The sequence below is a fragment of the Pinus tabuliformis genome, chromosome J (assembly GCF_031772625.1).
Source record: "Pinus tabuliformis cultivar Carrire ecotype Pingquan chromosome J, CPIR1, whole genome shotgun sequence".
NCBI lineage: Eukaryota > Viridiplantae > Streptophyta > Pinopsida > Pinales > Pinaceae > Pinus > Pinus tabuliformis.
The window spans coordinates 27,544,737-27,567,310 of record NC_142295.1 but is presented as its reverse complement, the minus strand read 5'-3'; the positions used below and the strand labels follow the sequence as shown (position 1 = coordinate 27,567,310).

General features: G+C 39.8%; 1 protein-coding gene across 8 annotated transcripts in view; it reads right to left on the bottom strand.

Moving 5' to 3' along the window:
* Positions 1 to 22,574, bottom strand: part of LOC149225260 (receptor-like serine/threonine-protein kinase ALE2) — a 390,048-nt gene that overhangs the window by 303,447 nt on the left and 64,027 nt on the right. For all 8 annotated transcript variants that reach the window (XM_089377022.1, XM_089377021.1, XM_089377023.1 and 5 more), the window contains one exon: positions 7,282 to 7,420. In XM_089377022.1, coding sequence (XP_089233148.1) covers positions 7,282 to 7,420 — 139 coding nt within the window. The remainder of the gene's footprint in view (positions 1 to 7,281; positions 7,421 to 22,574) is intronic.

The following is a 22,574-nucleotide window of genomic DNA, read 5'->3' as shown; positions in this document are numbered from 1 at the left end:
AGCTACCTTGCTTCGGTTACCAAAAGACCGAATCCACCCAGCCAAACTGAGCAGAACCTGGCTACTCAATCCAGTAAGCTTCTTAGTTGAAGCAGACTATTCCCTCTGTGCCCAGAAACTCAGAACAATTCAGGCTCTTCCTGTGGATAATTTCAGTTTATCACGTTCTTCTTCCTTCAGTTTTCCTTTCCTCTGTGCTTTTCTTCTATTACCCCCATCCCCCATAAACTTCTACTTGGTGGCCTTTATCTAGTTTCTTGGCGGTGACCGCTCTTCCACCAACAGGCCACCGCTTAATCCCCTGGTGACACCCTCCCATGTCACGTATCACCTTCTCTATCTCATTTTATGGTCACGTATAAAAATATATATATATATATACTTTATGATTTATTAAATGACATTTCTTTATGTTTTATTAAAGTACTTTTAAATATTAAAATTATAACATTATTTTAAGTAGCCTTTTAATTAATTTCTTATATATATTTTTAATCATTTTATTAATTTATTAATATAATTTTTATTAATAATCTGAGATATATAATTTATTAGCCCTTTTTTAGTATTTACTCATTAATCATAATACATTAAGCAATATGGGTGTTGATGGATGAGTAGAACCTCCGTTCGAAGAAGTGTCATGATATTTAATACCTATAGTTAATTTCGTATATAAATACTAGTGCGGTGTATGTGGCACATGCATATGTAGCTATCATACGCATGCATCGTATGCCTGCTATTATTTTCGCGTTCTCTATATTTATAGATAGGTCGTTACAGAGGTCCTCGTTGTTCCACGCTGGCTGCTACTGCCACTGGTCCAGGGGTGTTTTTGATCGCTGTTTTGAATTCTTTGATGTTTGTCCCGACCTGATACAGTAATGGTTCATTTGACAGTTCTTTATGGATCCAATTTGGATCATTTGGAGCCTCTCAAATTATCATAAACTGGTTCAATGCAAAAAACCAATGTCATGCTATATCTCTTCAAAATATTCTGAATGATGTGCACAATCTCAAAACTGGTTTTAACACTGTCTCTTGTCAACATATACACAAGGAACACAATGAGGATGCTAACAAGCTTTCCAAGGAGGGCTCGCTACTTCCCCAAGGCATGTGGTTAATCAATGAACAGTTGGGCACAGAGGTCTATCAATACCATCACAGACCATATATAGACCAGGACTATTTCAGGGTGGATCGACATAAATTACATTAGTAACTATATTGATGTCGTTTTTTTTAGTAACTGCATAGACATAGCAATATGTATATATTTATATTTCTGATGATAAAAGAGACAAGTATTATTTTTTATTCTGGAATGGCAAGGCCATAAATTTTGCTACAGCAAAATATTGTACAAAGCTCTAGACTGATCTTACAGATATCGCATATGCCTCAAGCATCTACTACATGTAATTTTTCTCTCATAATGAAAGATTACGATTTTTCTCTTTGGAAAAAATCATATGATGTAAGTTCTAATGACAAAATAAGTATGCAATGCATCCTACCCTAACATGCATACAGTGCAATGTTAATACTGAGGGTAATCATCAAGCTAATGCAACCAACATATCATCATATCAATAAACATATGTCTCCCAGTATGATTACTCATGTTGCAAATCCCAAAGTGAATGCAGACACAATCACATGGAGGATGAAGCGGGTGGGAAGTGGGAAAATATGATCTCCATTCGAGGTAAAAGGAAGCCCTAGGTGAAGGAAAATAAGTCAATCTATAAGTGCGAGGCTTTCCCTTTAAGTACACAATGGTGGAATGAATGATCACTCTCAAGAACTCTCTATCACAATCATTGTTTATATTATTATGCTTTGTAGGTGCCACAAGGTCATAATGGGAGGAGAAACGAGACTTGAAACACAGAAGGCGACAACAGATAGGTTGATCGATGGAGTGAATGTATTCACAAACCCGAGGGTATGAGGGGGATGGAGGGATGCATCTAGTGGATGGTTCTTCCTCAACATCACACCTAGGAAGGTAAAGGGGCCCATGGTCACTAGAGATCATATGAAAAGGGGTGAGGGAATCACTTGAGGAAGACTCATAATGATGAAGAAGAGAAAAAGGCAAAGGGGAGAGCGAAGTGTTATATTCAACTGGTTTTTCTTCCTCAAAGTCATAATCTAAATGCTCAAGTGATTTGAACATGGAACCATAAGAAGGACAGGTAGGAGCAAAGGCCTTATCGATTTCATCATCATAAGTATCAGAGATAGGGTCTCCCCTAACAGGAGAATCAATCATCTCCAACTGCCCCTTTTCATACAAGGGAAAACGATAATTCACCTTCCCAAGGGTATCAATGGATGTGTCATCATAAACAGTGCCCGAGAAAAAGGGAGGACCAATCTCAACCTCATCCTCCTTGTCGGGGTCATAAATGGGAGCACAATCAAATTAAGGAGCAATAGTTTCCCATTTCCCTTCTTCAATACGGATGTAATCTGCAATGTCAACTGCCAAGGGGCTAATGGGACCACCTTCCCCAAGGTTCTCTGAAGGAGGGTCCTTAGGAGTAATATCCTTGAGAAAGGTAAGGCTAGTCTCAACTTCACTTTCCATAGACTAATCCTTCCCAACACGTGTTCTCAAAATCATCTTGTTCATCATGTGGACCCAATGAGGACTCCTCTTCTAAGTTCTCGCTCATCACTTGGATCCTCAAGGCTATCTCCAACCTCTTCATCTTGACTAATGAGACCTTCCCTTCAGAGGGTTGCCTCTAGGATCTCACAAGCAGCTTCATTAGATTGGAATTTCGGTCCCTTACACTTCACAAATTTGTTGATCAACTAGATAAAAGATGAAATGCTTTCAGGCTCACACGAGTCAAGCCAACCTCGATGCTCGTATTCAATAGAGGCAATAAATGACTCCATGAGGTTGTCTAGATGAACCACATTAACCTCGGAAGGATGCTTAATAAGTTTTGCTATGTGATCCATTGTTGTGGATGGATCACCCTCAAATTGTGGCATATTTCGCATGAACTTCCAATCTAGACCATTTGGGTATCCTAGAACCCATGTGATATCCAAAGCAGGAAACCACTCATGAAGCCTTTTAAAATCCATTGATCTTTATATATTGGTATCATGGGAGTCGCTATGGTGAACGAAAACTGCCTTAACAAATGCTTGCTTCACCCTACAAGCATTGACTTTGAGGTTCAATGAAGAACTAGGGATTCGTTCTTCCAATGGAGTCGCCAAAATGATATGTCAATAATGTCGTATGAGGAACAAGACACATGTCTCCTTTCCTCAGCAACGATGCCAAAAATGTTACCTCTCAAACTAGCAGGGGTCCTAGGAGGGGATCTTATAGGGAAACTACTAGGTTAAGGGCAACAATGGAGTGATAACGCACTATCACCTTAACTAAGGCTCCCTGCTCTTTACAGACTTTCACCGATAGGAGGAGACTCGGTATAAGAGGAATCACAATACTAGATGTGTCAATGAGAGGATAAATGGTGATTCCCAAGGCCTATTTGAAAGAGACACTCAATTGTGTGGCTCTCTTGCCTGGAAATCAAGGTGATAGGCTCTCTAGGAAGGGCTAAGAGGATTCTCGAGGCTAGGGTCTGGTAATATATCTTGCAAAGATGATTCCTAGGTCTGGAAATCCTTATGGAGAACTGGTCTTTGTGTGTTCTTTGTGGAATTGGAGTCAATAGGTTGTGGGACCACACGAGACCAAGCAAACCCAAAATTAGGACAAGGGTATGGAGTTGATCACCCAATGAGGGGCTTGACCTAATTAGGAAGGAGAAGAGGATCAAAGGACAAATTTTCTTTGAAATTTGAATTCAATGATCCTAAAAAGGACACTAGCCAAGGGAAAACTAGGGGGCAAGAAATGGTCCTTGATCTAGGGTTTTCTATATCTCGAGATCCCACCATCGGGTTTGCTTTAAATTTGAAGGGCCTCTAGAGCAAACCATAGCACAGTTGTGGACCAAAAATCAAAGTCTTTGGATGGCTAGAATGTGAAATAATTGATACCCTAGGTGACCAATGTAGGTTAGGCCTAGAAAAAGAAGGAGGTGAAAAGAATACGCATTGAAAAAGATCACCAATGGAGGATTAGTGCCTTGTCCTTTGGGAGAGATGGAGTCTAGGAGAATTTATGGTTTGGGAAGAATTCACCCAATCAATGAGGCCTTCAAACAACTTCGCATGGCATTTTGGCATGAGAGCAGTTGCTTCAAGTTCTTTATACTTCGATTTGCAATAATTGGTGACTTATCGAGATGTATTTATCACAAATTATCTCTAGGAACATTCACCCATTCATACATGGCCCATGACATGATGCAACACTATAAAAGATAACAATTTCTACTAATTCGTAGAGAAAAATAGTAAATTCCAGACTTGTATAGCGAAAATCCTAGCAACGTTCATGTGACAAAGTAAATAACAAGAATAAGCATGAAAAGAGAACTTGCATGTACAAAGAGTATATCCAATCATCAAATTATGCAAATAATGAAGTTCCAAGACAAGAGAGAGATATCCAAACATCAAAATTCATCCATAACATCCAGACTTGTCCTCCAAAAGGGATAGCGAAAAACTCACAAGAGAAAATAACCCAATCCAAGTGATGATGATCAAATGAATCATCTCACTTCTATTTATACACTCTCTAATGAATTCCATTTAGCTAAATTGGCCTAATTGAGACCCTAAAATAAAATGATGTGCACAATAACAATACATTTGGTGACAAGCCCACCAAATAGCTCAATAACATAAGAATAAGCCCCTCAAGAGGGTCGAATCATCAATAAACTGAGTCATTGGGCCTTTGAGGAGGCCTAGTGAGATTCAAAGGGTGCCATGATGTAGGAATGGACTCTGAACATAGTGGGCAAGGGATTGGCCCCTTGTTTTCCAAGCAAGAACCTGTGGTGCTCCCAAGTGGGTGTGGGGGCACAAGGACATCCTCATGAGTCTCCAAGTGGATCGAAAATGCTTGTAGACCATCTGTAAAGGCTAGGATGATGATATAATCCCTCCCTCTATAGCGGGAGACATCCTCTAGACCCTGGAACATCTGCCAAGTGTATGGTGCAAGTGTGGAATCGGCTGGGCATGGTGAACCAGGTGCATCATCCTCATCCAAAATGTGGAACAAGAGCAATCAACGAGTGGTGTTGATGATCTATGAAGTACTCTCTACTATGGTGGAGGCCCATGGCTCTCAACGCTCACCCTACCAGTGTTAATCTGGCCCTCTAGAGGGCTAGGACCCTATATAGGGAGACCAAGCCCCAAATGGAGACCCATCTCCAATCCTGCATAAAATCCAACGTGTCCCCTTGCCCTCCAATACAACAAATCATTAGAGTAATCAAGTAAAAGAGCTTACAAGTCATGGGACCAATGGGGCACTTCATGGTGGCATGCCCTTCCATAGTGGGCTTTGGCATGTACAAGTGTCTCGAAGCTCAATAGGTGGTTAACCAAGAACCTTATTAGTTAGTTTCAACCTTTAAAGGGGGGGAACAGTTCCATGATACATCCTTCAAGTGGTAGGTGGCAAATGATATAATAATGGAACAAAATGGGGATCAGGGGAATCATCCAGACCACATGTTAAGGTGCAAGGATAGCTATAATGAGGGAAGCCCACACTTAGGTATATGAGTGTAGAAGGGAGCAAATCGTGGTCCATGAGTTACCCTGGCCTTTTTTTTTTCCACCCTTCTTCATATGCCTTTTTTTCCATTGATCAGGGCTCCAGGGGATGAGCGCATGATGTGTAACATATAACAATGGATACCCCTTTAAGGTGGGGCAGTTCATCGCCCACCAGGGGTTGGGACAATCATGGGTTCCTTAATGATGGAGGGAGCTCATCTAGGGCCCATAGGAACCAGGGTGATGGCCATGGATAAGGTGTTAGAGCTCATGTTTGGCTTTTGCCCATGTGCTAAATTTGTATATCCCGACCATCTTTTGCATTTTGTGGTACATTTCCTATTGAAAGTGGATAAATTATGCTTTCATTTCTTTTTAAGCTGCATCAACCTTCAAGGCATCGTTCTAGGCCCGACCCAAGGTGTGGACAAGGGGAGGGTTAGGGTAACCCTATGTGGACCTAGTGGACACATGTGGACCCGAATGGGAAAAGAGATGAATGGGGCTAAAATGAGTTGGGGGGGGGGGGGCAATGTAGGTGGTATTGGGAAGCAGGACCACGCAACCAAAATCGAGATTTCCCATGTAGTGCCATCCCTAAAGCTAATGGCCTGTAAAGGAGATCCCACGGGACTAGGATACAAGGGTAATGACGAAATCGGGCAGTGGAGACACAAATACAGACCTAACCCACCCTTTCTACCGAATCCCCCCACCAATCCATGCCCAAAAGTGCCCATGAAAAGTAAACAAAATTACTCAACCAAAGCAATGAAAAGTCATACCTTTGGGGTCAAGAGACCCACCTTCAAACATACATTCATAACAGATGGGCGAGGGACCACATGGCTGGCTCAGGTGGCGGAGAAAATGGCACATCGAACTATCTGGGGTCTACAGCATGCAACAGGTTGTTGGTTGTCGGCTGAGGACCATCTAGGAGAAAAAAAATTCTCCTATTTACACTACCTGCAGGTGGTGGGTAACAAGTCCCATTGGCCTACTTTTGTGGTCATTTGTTGGACATTAATAAAATCATCTTATCTTATTATCTCTATCATATTCAATCCTCTTGCTCTTTGATCTTGACTCCATCACCAGATTGGATAGACACTAATTCCACCATTCCTTTATTTCTAAAGAACATATTAAACATTCATTTTTAGGGTTTCCCCCTTGAACTGGAAAAGAATTGGCCTAAAGTGAGAGGAAGTGTTGATGTGGTAACAATGCGCAACCTTCCTAAGTACCTCTAGGATTGCACTTCATTCAAGGACTTGAATATCTTCAACATGTATTTCACATAAAATAAGGTGGTTGCTGAACATTTATTAAAAACTAATATCAAATGTTGATTATTTGACACAAACATTAAAAAATAGAAACTAACAAATATATAGATATGTTCAAATGTTGATGAAGTTTTTCATAAATGACCTACTGAAATGAAACACCTAGCTAAACTATTCACAAACAAATTCAAATGGGAACATTAAAAAGCAAATATACACAAGAATATGTCCATTTATCCAAATTATTTGGGATTTGAAAACATGGCTATATCACCTAGTAGTATGCAAAACTTACAGGCCAATCACAATACTCGCAGTTTCATTGTCACATATGACACCACGCCATTCATCAAGGCAAGGACTGCTTCCAACCCAAAGCCTGTTGAGTTGAGAACCATTGGAGAAGTGTAGTCTAATTTCATTCAAAGATAACTCTGCAATAAAATGAATCAAATAAGTATACCATATGTCAATTTCAAATCAAAGTAGGTAATTGATAAGGCATTCTAAGTACCTCTCATCAAAGAATATAATAGTGAATTATATATTCTCTGAAAACTGTGGCTTGAAAGTTATACAAGAAGAATATATATAGATGAAGAGGCAAATATATATATATATATGTTACTAATTTATAAACTGTTAATCCGATAGTGACAAAACCACACATAAGTGGCATGCATGTTTATTTTTGGAATATATATTAAAATTTTAAATCAGTTCAGATTGGATTAAAAAATTATCATGTACCAAACTAGTAAAAACTCTTTCCCAGGCATTACAACAGCTTATAGAATATGCAACATTGTCTGAAGATGCTTAAGCACCAATAACTATAATATCCCACTTTTTGGTATACACATGTTTGTAAATAGACACAAATTATATATGGCATTAGGTGCAGCATTTGAATTTGAGAAATGGAAGTTGATTGAAATAGCCAATTAGGTGTAGGAAGCACCACTATCAAGTAAATTTTTTATTTCTTTCGTTTTGTCTCTGTAAATGTTTTGAATCAGCAATATTTGTAATATATACAAGCTCACTCAAGAAAGACATGTGGCCCAATTGCTGGAGGTATATAGAGGCCCATATATGAACAGTGGAAACACATCAAGTGGCTTCTGGTGCAATCAGTATTAAATAGGGATTTGTTTATTAGAAATTGTGATCTCAATTGAAACCGATTCCCATTAAGCATACAGATTTAACTGTCACATTGAATAAGCTATCCACTTTATTGTACGACTACAAACAAGCCTAAGTGTTGCAGCTATATTCTTATTTTTAGTATGCATATTGTTAACCTTGAAAATGTCTAGTTCATTTTGCATTTTCATGGAACTTTCTTCTCTCAGCAAGCACAGAGGAAGACCATTGGAGCTCAAGGACAGTTACAGATTGATGGAAGCACATTTCACTAGGATATTCCATTATGGTACACTTAGCATGATCAAGGATAGAAGCCCTAGAACAGGAACAGCATACTTTAGGAGATGTCTAGAACATGATCTATCATAGGATGAGACATCAAATACAACCTAGAACAAGAATGCCCTACACATAGGAGGTCAAGAGCATGAAGGAGAGCAAACACCCTAGCTTGGAGGAGGCCTAGGGCATGATAAATGGCAAAGAAAAGACCTAAAGGGGGAACACCCTAGCCTCAAACATTGTTTTAGACAAAGGACATCACTTGATGATGAACGCTTTACTCTAAGGTAACATTGCGGTCACTTGATCATGAGTCTAATCCTTGCAAGAGGGATGTTTGGTGCAAATAGGGCTGTAAAAGCATGATAAAATTAGTTTATGAGGTATTACACATTATTTAAAGTATAGTTCACATATTTGGAGGCACATTCCCTCCTCTAGATATTTTGGGCAATAAAACTTGGTTTGAGGCGTGTTCTACTTATGCTAAAGAAATTCCATTCCATCAGAAACTAACATTTGTCACGGTTAACATAGTCCAAGCCCCTAACAAACAACAAATGCATACTCAAAATGATGACATGTAGCAAGCATACCTATCCAAAGTAAATGAGGTCCCAAGATAAAATTGGGCATATAAGCCAATGGAAAATCAAATTAAAACATCAATATTACTCATAAGGATGTGTACTAGGGCTAGATGTCTCTCCAAGTGCTATGCTTTCACTAACAAAGGCTCTAAAGTACACAACAAGGCCCAATTACCCACGAAATTTTTTCTCCTCATTTGACAGCCAATCAGCCAGCAACCCCATGATGGTCAGCATTTAGCATTATGCCCGAGTTCTCCACCCATTGCTCCACTCAGATCTCTCTCCCATATGGCATTCTTCTTGAAAGAAGGTGGGCCACCTCTTGGCAAGTACTCAAACCATTCTTGCAATCATGTGCTTTCATTTAAGGTTATGGAGCTATTGATATGGATCACAAGGCAAATTGGATGATAGACCGATCTCAATTGTATCCTTGTTCCCACACTTCACTTGGGAGGTTACTCTTTGACTATAGTTCAATAGGACCTCCTCCGAGGCATTAGGGTTTAGGAAGGGCATTATTGGGGAGGCACTGATTGATATAGAGCATCCAAGGTAATCCATACTTATCGCTTTCCATCTATCCTATTATCCATCTCTATTCTTCGGGTTGGTAATCACTCATCATTGTGATTGGCACCCTATATCCACATCCTTGAGTCAAGACACAAAAACTTGGCCCCAGAGGTTGATGTAGCTAAAAGAAAGTTAAAAGCATATAAAGCCACAATGAAAGAAAATGTAAAATGCAAAAGATGGCTGAGACAATATTTAACATGTGGACAAAATCCTAGCATGAGCTCTACCCCTCATTAGCCATCACCTAGTTCCTCAAGCATTTAATGCTTCATCTAAAATAAAGGAACCCTTGAAAGTCCCAACCTTGATTGTGAGAAACAGCTACATCTTAAGGGGGTATTTGGAGAAGCCTAAAGCAATCTTGGCCTCCTAAGTTATGCACCAAATAAAGACAAATCATTAAAGTAAAAGGTGCACCAAGGAGGTGGAAAAGGAGGCCGAGGAAAGGGGTAACTCATGCCACCATAATTTCTCCCTCCTGACATCATTACACTTACGATATTGGACCCCCATTAGCTGATCACATGGTCATGGCGCTTTCCTTGAAGTTTCTCCCACTCCATGACCACCACATCGCACGCATCTATGGATTGATGGGCTAACTTGGGACATCTCACTCCTCTTGGGGGATGGAAGCACCAAATAGGGTTGTTGACCTAATCACCCTTAACATAAGTGAGGTAACTTGTTTACAGATCCTGCTCTACTTAGACATCTAAAGATGAATTTTGTGTAAAATATTTCTATGCCCCTTACATTAGATATGGTTCACTATGATGCTTTAATGGTTTCATGTCCCTAATGAAGATGATCTCACTTGATATTTAGAGGTTTCATTCAGATGGCATCACAATATGCAGCAAAAATCCCTTGAAAGATAGCTTGACTCTTCTTCAACACCTTCCAGGGGGCTCTTTGACCCGTTCTAATAGCAAACCTGACTCTGTGGCCCTATTGACCACTGAAGTTGCACCTAAAATTTCTTGAAGACTCCATGCTTGAGGATATGTCAGAGGCTTCATGTACCATTAGAGTTCATATATCATCAGAGTTTTTTAACTCTATCTTCTTCTTCTCATCTTCTTCTATATTGTACTCAGATTCCGCAAGCCCTACAGGGATGATGTAAAGTGATGTTAGTGTGATGAATTGAGTCATGTAATAGGCCTAGGTAACTTGGGACATTGTCATCAAGTGAGTTTACTCTGGGAGGTTTTTTTTACTTGGTTAATTATTAGGTACTTTCGAGCACTTAATAATTAATTGAGTTTTTTCCTCCAAGCATAACCCCAAAGTCAGAGTGTGGCTTGATGGCAAGGCCTTAGGTGAGTCCTAGTGTCTAGAGTCATTGTATATTACCATACTAGATCACTCATAAAATTTCACAGAATTTGATTAGGTCTAGGGGTCAGTTTTTTAATTTTTAAAATTTCCCGTTGGATGGAAATTTTAATAAATTCTAATTGTAAAATGCAATGTAACAAGAATCGTCGAGTGATCACAATTACTCGCAAATTTGAATCTACTCGGCATCCAAAAGTCTCGAGTCAAACTCGTATTGACTCAGTTTGACTCGTGGTCAACGCGAGTTTGACTCGCGACTCTGCGATTGCGACGAGTTTCCCATTTTTTTGGCGATTATCGGTTTATGATTTCGATTTAGGGTTCGTTGCCGCCGCATTTTAAAAGGTTAAGCCACTTTGCAGAGACACAGCATTTGAAAACGTTAAGTAGATTCCAGTTTCGATTTTCCACGATTTCGGTTTCGGTTAAGCCGCTTCGCAAGTTCGCAGAGATGCCACATTTTAACACAGCAGATTTCAGTTTCAGTTTCAGTTTTTCATTTTTGGTTTTCCACAGATTTTGCAGAGATGTCGAGACAAGCGATGGGTAAGGACCCTGTTTCTTTCCATTGTTCATGTTAATTTGTTCTCGTGCTAAATGCTTCCCTGCCCATGTTAATTTGTGCTCGTACGGCTGAATGCTCCACTGCGTTAAGACTCAAGAGTGAAGGGACTATTATAATCAGATGCACAATTATTTATATATCGCTTATGAAAGAGGCGCATTTCGTAACCAACATAATAGTTCAAATATAATACGTTTGGACCTCTTTTTTTAATGATGTTGGGCCTCTTACAAAAACATCGTGTGGTCACATCCACAAAGTGCAAGTTTACTTTCTCCCATGGGAATCCTGGTCAGTGGTGAATTTTTATTTTTTGGTTAGTCAAAGTTATATAGTTATACCTATATTTTAGGTTTTGAAAAGAAATAATTCTTCAATAACCTAAACCCTATGAAAACCAACTAGGTGAAAACCCTGTCCAACATCCAACATCCTCTCACAACGTCCCCCCACTGGCTCTTTGAAATAACTATTACATAAAAATCAAAGTCCAGACAGCAACTATGCCATTTTAGATATTGTCATTAAGTAAAATGATGTCAACCATCAAGGGGTCTGAGAACAGTGAGAATACCACAAATCCGAACCCTCTAGCACAACCCGTGAGCAGATCTTCCAGACATGTTCCAACTTTTAAATCACTCTTGATATCAGGGAATCAAAACAGTTAGTTTGAGTCTTTGAGATAACAATTTATGAAAAAAATTAAAATGCATTTTTGCATGACTATTCGGTTTAAAACTGCCAATGCTTTTTACAGCAATCTATATGCTGCCCAACCTGCCCTAATCTATATGTTGCCTCCAGTTATTTAGCATGATTCCTAAGTTCAAAGTTCAAACATATATGGCATTTTTTATTTTAATCTTTTATTGTCCTTTACTGTTTACATGAGCCAAATTAAACAGAAGGTAGTGGGCACGACTCGAAATCTTAATAGAAGCCAAAATTTAAACACGAGTCCAAAACAACAACATTACCGAGGGAGAAGGACTTTGCTTGGGCATATTGTGACAAGATTCCTGGAAACCCCAATCTCCTTTGTAAATTTTTCAAAACGAAATGTAGTGGAGGCATTTATAGATTCAAGTACCACCTTGCACAGATACCCGACCATGATATAGGTCTCTGCAAAAATGTTGACGAAAATGTCAAACACCAAGCAACCTTGTCCATTGATACGTTGAGTCAGCATAATGCCAAGAAAGAAAAGCAAGAAAAAGAAATAGGAACTCCTAGAGTTGACGGTTTTTCTTCCACTACCCCCTTGTCATCTCCCTCTGTTGAATCCTCAATGTCATTCCCAAGTTTCCCACACATGCCTCTAAGTCCAAGTCAAACTCAAGGCCAAATGAATCCTCCTGCATTCAACACTAGAGGTGGAAACAAAAATGCCTTTTTTGCTCCCTGCACAAAACTCGATTTCCAACCTACCTTGGATGCCACTGGTTGGAAAAAAATATCCATAGTCAAGTAAGGAAGGCCATTGCTAACTTTTGGTACTATTCTGACATACCTTTCCACTGTGCCAGAAGTCCTTATTGGCAAGCTATGATTGATGCAGTTGTTGTTGCAAGTCCAGGGTTCAAAGCCCCTTCATCAGAGAGCCTTAGGACAGATTTATTGTTAGAAAAGGTTGAAGATGTCATGTTTGTGCTATCTGAGTTTCGTTCATCATGGGTAGAAACAGGGTGCACCATCATGAGTGATGGATGGACAGATCAGAGGAATAGAACTTTAATAAATTTCCTTGTATCTTGTCCAGCAGGCACAATGTTTCTCAAATCAGTGGATGCCTCAGACAAGGTTAAGACTGCCCAACTTATTTGTGAAATGATGGAGGAAGTCGTTCAAGAAGTGGGAGAAGAACATGTTGTACAAATTGTCACCGACAATGCAGCTAATTATATGGCTGCTAGTAGACTTTTTGAGATTAGGCACCCCACCAGTTTTTGGACCTCTTGTGCTGCCCATTGCATAGATTTAATGCTTGAGGACATTGATAAGCTTCATTGGATACATGAGGTTGTCGAGAAGGCAAAATCCATAACCAAATACCTATACAACCACACTATTGTCCTAAACACCATGAGAAATTACACTGAGGGTAAAGAAATTGTTCGACCTGCAGTGACTAGATTTGCAACAAATTTCATATCTTTGCAATCTGTGGTTGACCAAAAGATAAATCTGAAGAGGATGTTCTTGGGACTTGAGTGGATGGCATCTAAACATTCCAAGGCCCTTGAAGGCATTGAAACTGTTGCCTTGTGTTTAATGATGGTTTCTGGAAAGATTCTGAAGAGATTATTGTTGTGACGGAGTCCGTTGTTAGACTTTCCAGGTACTTCAAGTCTTTTAACTTTTTCATTTTTTAAATTTCATTTCAAGCTTCTTTTTATTTTCGTTTCATATTTCTTTAAATTGAAAGCTTGAACTTTCAGGATGGTTGATGGTGACAAACCCAAATGGGCTACATTTATGAGACAATGGATCTCGCAAAGGAGGCCATCAAAAGAAGATATGGGGATGTGGAGGCAAAGTATATGCCCCTTAGGGACATTATGTTGTTTTTGGGTAGCATCGGATGTGCTCTAGCTCTGAAATTTTGTGGAGGGGCAAGAACAAATGAGATCTCCAAGACCCAGAAATTGTTTGGAGAAATTCCACCCGGATTGTATTTTATTAAAATAATTAATATTTTAAGGAGGTTCCTAAGTCTAAACTTAGGAAAATAAAAATATTAATGGGTATTAATGAAAGTATGGGTGAGAAGCTTCTAAGAGACGAGGATCAAGTCTAATTTAATATTAGCTATTGATTAGAGACTTAATCTCAGTCAGTGGTTCATCAACAAGAAAAGTATAAGAGAAGACTTGAGAGTCATTTGGAGACACACCGGGCAAATACTTAGTAACCCGAGGGAAATCGATTCTCAAGAAGGATTTCGATTTCAGAGGGAGAGTTGCAGGGTGAAGGAAGAGGAGGGCATCAGCATCAGTCAAAGACTGAGGAGGAGGTGACACAGAGCATCAGAGGGACAGCGCAGACGAAAGATCAGAGAGACAGCGCAGCAAGGGACGCAGTCCTCACGCAGAAGTGACGCAGAGGTGACGCAGTGAAGGTTGAGGGTCTCTGGGGTGTCAGAATTTCTCCAAAGCAAGGAGGAAAATTGTCTCAGGTGTTTCTCTCAGAGGTGTCTTTATATTCTGTAAAATCATTCCTTGTAAAGAGATTGTAGCTGAAGAATAATCTATAAACCCTCATCTGTTGCACCGGTTATCCCGCATTGGGTTTTTCCGGGGACTATTGTCCAAAACTAACTATGTTGATGTGATTGATTATTGTGCTTGTATATCACTGTTATTTTCTCTATGCTCTTATGTGACAACTGCAGTAGAATTTATTTTGATGTTTACTGAAGGGTTTTGTAAATAACTTATTGTGAAAAATAAGTAGGAGAAATAAATCAGTTGCTGCAGTAGAATTTCATGTTAGAAATTTTCACATGGTATCAGAGCAGAGATTGGGCAATAGGGTTAGAGAATCTGCAATGAGTCAAGAGCATGATGATGGGGCAGCAACTCAAAAGGACTCACGCAGTTCTCTCGGGAAAGAGGAAAGCACGAAGAATATGGATCACGACTATTCTATGTTAGCTTCCAGACTGGAAGAAGAGGTCGCTTGCTTAGCAACTTCTGGCTCCTCTAAGGTTTGGTATATTGAAGATGGAGCTTCTACGCACATGACAGGAATACGAGAATGTTTTTCGAGCTATCAAGAAGAACAGATGAACTTCCAAATCACCATGGGAAATAAGTCAAAATGTACCCCCGTAGGAAGAGGTAATATAGTTTTTCAAACAGAAGCAGGGGATCGGCTTCGAGCGACCAATGTGCTGCATGTGCCAAGATTGGGGATGAACTTACTCTCTGTATATCAGTTACAAAACAAGGGCTATGATGTTTTCTTCATTGGGAAGAAAGTATATGTCAACCATCAGAGTTGGAAAAAGAATGTCCAAATTGGAGTTAGAAGTAACAGGCTGTATAAGTTACAGCTAGAATCTCCAATAGCACTGATAGGTAGCAATGGGGAAAAAGATGTGAATGAACTATGGCACAAGAGGATGGGACACTTGCACCATGGGGCTCTAAGAATTCTCGAAAGAATCGCCACAGGAGTTCCAGAGTTGAGTACCAAACGAGGCAATGTATGTAGAGGGTGCGCACTATGCAAGTATGCCAAAGCAACTTATTCCAAAAGTAACAGTAGGGCTAGGAGTGATTTGGGATTGATACACTCGGATATCTGTGGACCCATGTCCACAAAAGCTCTTAGTGGTGTCGAATACTTTGTCACCTTCATTAATGACCATTCCAGGAAAACTTGGATCTACTTTCTAAAAACCAAGGATGAGGTTTTTGATCGATTCAAAGAGTTTAAGGCCCTGGTTGAGAAATTGACAGGGAAGAAGATAAAAGTGTTGCGCTCAAACAATGGTGGAGAATACATTGATAAGGACTTCACTAATTTCTGCGCAAGGGAAGGCATCATAAGAGAATGGAGAGCTCCTTATAATCTGGAGCAGAATGGACTAGCAGAGAGGAAGAACAGGACTATTGTTGAAGCAGCAAGGGCGATGTTGTATGATCAGGATATGCCCAAAGTTCTATGGGCAAAGGCATGCAACACAGCAGTATATGTCCAAAACAGGACTCCTCACGGGGCATTAGGTAAGATTACTCCGGAGAGTGTCTTCACTGGTAAGAAGCCTGAGGTGAGTCATTTCAGAATATTTGGAAGTTTGGCATACTGCCATATACCTGAAGAAAAGAGGAAGAAATTTGATCAAACTGCAGAAAAATGATATCTTGTGGGATATAGCGAGAATGCTAAGGCATATAGAGTCTATCTTCTGGGAAATAGGCAGATCGTAATTCAATAGGAAGTAAAGTTCATGGAGGACAGAGCTTTTAGGAAACCCCGAGAAATGCCTTCCGAAGAGCAGTCAAAGGATGATCCATTGGTCCAACCACTTCGACCAGCAGAAACCAACACCAGTATTTCTCCTAAAGTCAAAATTCCAGAGGTATCACAACAGGTGGAGTCTCAGGAAGAGGAGGAGCAAATAGATCTACCCACTACCAGTGGAAGAACGAGCCAGGAACTTCGACAAATACTATGGGATGCAGAGGATTTTGTTGGAGCTCCTAGGAACGAGAAAAGGGAGCGTAGACAGCCAAATAGGAACCAAGCCTTGGTGGCTCAAGTTGGAGAACCCTCTAGTTTTCAGGAGGCCATTCAGCATCAAGTATGTGTAGATTCTATGGTGGAGGAATACATTTCCATAATGTTCAATGATGTCTGGGAAGTGGTACATAGGCCTCAGGACAAGTCAGCTATAGGTTCGAGATGCATCTACAAGGTCAAATATTCTGCAGATTGCAGTGTGGAAAAATACAAAGCCAGGTTCGTGGCTAAGGGGTATGCTCAGAAGGAAGGAATAGACTATGAAGAAACCTTCACACCAATAGCCAGGTATACTTTTATTAGATCTGTGATATCCCTTGCAGCACAGATGGGGTGGGATATTCACCAGATGGATGTCAAGACTGCGTTCTTGAACAAGGTGATAGAAGAAGAAGTATACGTTGAACAACAAGAGGGTTTTGAGACACATGGGAAGAAATCTCATGTATGCAGGTTGAAGAAAGCCTTGTACAGGCGCCTAGAGCATGGTACAGTCAAATTGATGGTTACTTGCAGAAGATGGGATTCGTCAAGAGTGACGCAGATCCCAACCTCTACTATCTGATTGTAGAGAATGAGCCTCTAATTCTGGTGTTATATGTGGATGACCTTTTTCTAACAGGTTCATCCAGGCTCATCAAAGATTGCAAGGAAAACCTAGCTATAGAATTTGACATGAAGGATTTGGGGCGGATGCATTATTTTCTGGGATTGGAAGTTTGGCAGCAAAAAGGTGGAATTTTCCTTGGACAAGGGAGATATGCTACAGAAATTTTGAAAAGGTTCAGAATGCAGGACTGTAAACCTATGGCTACTCCAATGATTACCAACTGGAAGAAGATTGATGCATCTGAAGATAAAGAAGTCGATCCCACCTTGTACAAGCAGCTCATGGGGTCCCTGATGTATCTGGTCAATACCAGTCCAGACATTTGTTACGCTGTCAACACCCTCATTTAGTTCATGGTGGAACCAAAGAGGGCGCATTGGGCAATAGCCAAGCATATTCTCAGATATATATGAGGAAGAGTAGAGCATGGACTAATGTACACCCGAGACAATGACATCAGGCTGAGTGGGTTCACTGACGCATATGGAAGTTCAGTAGATCGGAAAAGTACCACTGGGTATTATTTCAACATTGGATCAGGAATGACCTCCTGGTGTAGGAGGAAACATAAATCTGTAGCTCTGAGCTCAGCTGAAGCTGAATATATGGCAGCTAACACAACATCGTGTGAAGCCATATGGCTTAGGAAGTTGCTTGTGAATCTATTTAGGAGAAGGATGGAAGCGACCAATATTTTGTGTGATAATCAGAGTTGCATCAAGCTCTCTAAGAATCCAATCTTTCATGATCGATTGAAGCACATTGACATCAGGTGTCACTTTATCAGAGACTGTGTCCAATGAGGAGCAGTACAGTTACGGTACACTCCGACAGGAGAACAGGTGGCAGACATTCTCACCAAGGCTCTAGGAAGAACAAAGTTTGTTTATTTCAGGGAGAAGATGGGGATGATTGAGAATCTGTTTCAGTAGTAGAAGTGGATAGTACAGGGAGTTGCAGTGTAGCAATTAGAAGTGGCAGTGCTATGGGCAGCATGATGCAGCATATTAAGACTCAGCAGTGTTTTTAAAACCGTTTTCAAAAACCGGTTACCGGTCAAACCGGCCGGTTAGCAAGGCTGCCGGTCCGAACCGGCCAAAAAACCCGGTTTGACTTGGCATTTCACCTTTTTTTGGCCCTAACCGGTGAAAACCGGCCGGTTTAGGACGGAACCGGCCGGTTTGTATCAAACCGGCCGGTTTTAGGCACGCCCACCGTAAAGTTTAAAAATCATATTTTTCACTGTGTTTCAGGAGTTTTGGGGGGAAACTAAGGGTGTTTCAACCCTAACAATGTTAGCAATTAATGGTAATGTTAAATTCTTAAAGTAAAAGTGACATTTCCTTTAATTTTCATTTTCATCCTTTTACTTAAATTTTTAACATTACCATGAAATGACTCAGGATGTTTGAGAGTGGTTTCGACCTCATTGGATTTCATATGGAGAAACTAGAATTTTAGATTTCACTCAAAATTCAGTAGACTTAATGGTTTTCAGGATTTCATGGTTTGGGGCTAAACAATAAATGCAATCGGAGCTCCAAATGATGAGAAAAACTCCTGATCTAGATGCCATTGTGTTGGACAATATTGATCCAACATCAGAATGGGTGGAGGAGACTGAAGAACCTGTGTTTGAGGCTGATTTTGATATCGACATGGCTTTAGCGGGGGATGATGCAGATTATGTGGTGGCATCAGAACTAGGATCAATAGCGGCATCAAGGAAAGGCAAAGAACCAATGGAAGGCACTAGTCATGCAGGTCGACAAACTCGTGCTTCCATTAGGTCCACTTCTATTGTCATTGGTGGCATTGATACTGAGGTTGCAGATCAAGCTGAGGCATCCTCAGACTCTGAACCAGATGATGTCTATGTAGCTCCTGATGATGATCCTGTGTCTAGTAGTGGTGATGAACTTGATGATTGATCATGTGTACACTGTAGACTTGTAGTAAGTCAATGGCCTCATAGCTTGCCACATTGTTTTTGGACTTTATAGGCCATTTAGAGCCTCATTTCTTATGTATTTTGCTATTTTGTCGATGATATGTATTGTACTCGGTGCCATTTTGATATATTCACCTTTACATGGTATATACATGAGCAAACTTTGCATATTTTGTCTCTATTGGCTTGGAATCATGGTTTTACATCTTAAAAATAGTTTTGTTTCATTAAAAGTTAATTATTTATTATTTAATGTATTTTTTAAAAACCGGTTCGTTTAGACCAAACCAGTCCCGGTTAGACCGGTTCCGGTCGGTAAACCGGTTCATTAGGTGGACCGGTCCGGTCACCGGTTCCGGTTTTAAAAACATTGATTAAGAGGGAGCTGCAGTACATATGTAGCAGTGACAGTGGCAGTGTCATGGGCAGTAGTACAGGTTGCAGCAGCGCAGTAGATGAGGGGCAGCAGGTTGAGCATCAACAACGCAGAGGGTCGATATCGTGGATCAGTGTGATACTTTTGTTGGGAAGTATTATTAGAGCACATACCTCGCTAAGAGGGAGTGTTGAATTTGGGTAGTATCGAATGTGCTCTAGCTCCGAAATTTTGTGAAGGGGCTAGAACACATGAGATCTCCAAGGCCCAGAAATCGTTTGGAGAAATTCCACCCGAATTGTATTTTATTAAAATAATTAATATTTTTAATGGGGTTCCTAAGTCTAAACTTAGGAAAATAAAAATATTAATGGGTATTAATGAAAGTATGGGTGAGAAGCTTCTAAGAGACGAGGATCAACTCTAATTTAATCTTAGCCGTTGATTAGGGACTTAATCTCGGTCGTTGATTCATCAACAGGAAAAGTATAAAAGAAGACTTGAGAGTCATTTGGAGACACACCGTGCAAATACTCAATAACCCAAGGGAAATCGATTCTCAAGAAGAAGGAGTTTGATTTCAGAGGGAGAGTTGTAGGGTGAAGGAAGAGGAGGGCATCAGCATCAGTCAGAGACAGAGGAGGAGGTGACGCAGATCATCAGAGAGACAGCGCAGAGGGAAGATCAGAGAGCGCAACAAGGGACGCAGGCCTCACGCAGAAGTGATGCAGAGGTGACGCAATGAAGGTTGGAGGGTCTCCAAGGTGTCAGAATTTCTCCAAATCAAGGAGGAAAATTGTCTCAGGTGTTTCTCTCAGAGGTGTCTCTATATTCTGTAAAATCATTCCTTATAAAGAGATTGTTGCTAGAGAATAATATATAAATCTGTTGCACCGGTTTTCCTGCATTGGGTTTTTCCAGGGACTATTGTCCAAAAATAACTGTGTTAATGTGATTGATTCTTGTGCTTGTATATCACTATTATTTTCTCTATGCTATTATGTGACAACTACAATAGAATTTATTTTGATGTTTACTGAAGGGTTTTGTAAATTAGTGAAAAATAAGTAGGAGAAATAAATCAGTTACTGCAGTAGAATTTCGTGTTAGAAATTTTCACACATTATTGATTGACGTTGGGATAGGCAACTGCATTCCCCCTTACATGCTGCAAGGTACTTCTTAAATCCACAGTATTTTTATGATAAGAGCAAATTTAATGAGGATGGGGAGGTTGGCAGAGGACTTATGACATGCATGGAAAGGTGCTTCCCTAATCCAGAATTTCAAAGTCGTGTCTTTTCCCAACTACATGATTATAGGGTGCCAGCGAAATTATTTGCCTATACCAGTGCTATACGAGAAAGGTCAAAGATGTTTCCAAGTACCCTTAGAGGCTTGAAGGCTCCATCAATTCATTAAGTTTGTTTAAACTTTATTTTGCATGTTAAATGTTTTATTAAATTTTGTTGTCCTTTTAAGTTTTTACTATTTAGTATTTAATACGTCTACTCACGAACCCTTGCCACTTGCTAGGTCTTTGGTGGCAAAACTTTGGTAGTGATATGCCATATTTGAAGAGATTCGTCATTCAAATCTTAAACCAAGCATGCAGTGCTTTAGGTTGTGAGCGCAATTGGAGCATGTTTGAGAAAATACATTCTAAGAAGCGCAACCGATTGACACAAAAGCGCTTAAATGACCTTGTATTTGCCCATTACAATCTATGACTTCACAACAAGAAAATACCAGTGCTATACGAGAAAGGTCAAAGATGTTGCCAAGTACTCTTAGAGGCTTGAAGGCTTCATTAATTCATTAAGTTTGTTTAAACTTTATTTTGTATGTTAAATGTTTTATTAAATTTTGTTGTCTTTTAAGTTTTTACTATTTAGTATTTAGTACGTCTACTCACGAACCCTTGCCACTTGCTAGGTCTTTGGTGACAAAACTTTGGTAGTGATATGCCAGATTTGAAGAGAATCACCATTCGAATCTTAAACCAAGCATGTAGTGCTTCAAGTTGTGAGTGCAACTGGAGCATGTTTGAGAAAATACATTCTAAGAAGCACAACCGATTGACACAAAAGCGCTTAAATGACCTTGTATTTGTCCATTACAATCTACGACTTTGCAACAAGCAAATACTAGGTGAGAGCTTGAATTTGAAGGTTTCATAATCTGATCTGCACTTTAAAGTTTAAACTTTAAAGTTCAAAGTCAAACTTTAATTCACATTTCAATGTCTCATGATAATGACAGGTTTGGATCATTCACCAATAGACCTTGAAGAGATAGATTTGCAAACTACAAACGTAGCAGATTGGGTCCAATTAGAGGAGACTCCTCTTTTAAGCCTACATGACTTGGAGAACTTTAGAGTCAAGCAAGCGAAGGAGTGGGAGGAATCGCTTCTAGTTCTCACTCTTAAGAGTCTTAGACTCTTAGTTATTGATTTTTTTGTATTAGTATACAACTTTTTGTAAACTTTTAGAACCAAATGCTTCTAGTTCTATGTAGTCTCTAGTTAGGAGTCAAGACTCAGTACTTTGGATCATGTTTGGACTCATAACATATATGAGTCTTGAGATACTTATTCATTCATGATATTTTGGACATCTATTGATAATGTGCATTGTTTGGACATGGCTTTACTGAATATCAATGAAAAATGTTTTTTTTTTAATTCAATATATGTGTATATTTTTATTTATTGAATTCACCAATTTTTTGCCGATTTGTTTCCGATCCGATTAAAACTCTTCGCTCTTTTGCCTCGTCGATTTATTGTCGATTCCAAGTCTGGTAACACTGGTAAAATGTAATAAGTAATGTCTAGAGAAGTTGTATGGGGTATGTGTGCTCAAAATTACACCTCTCACC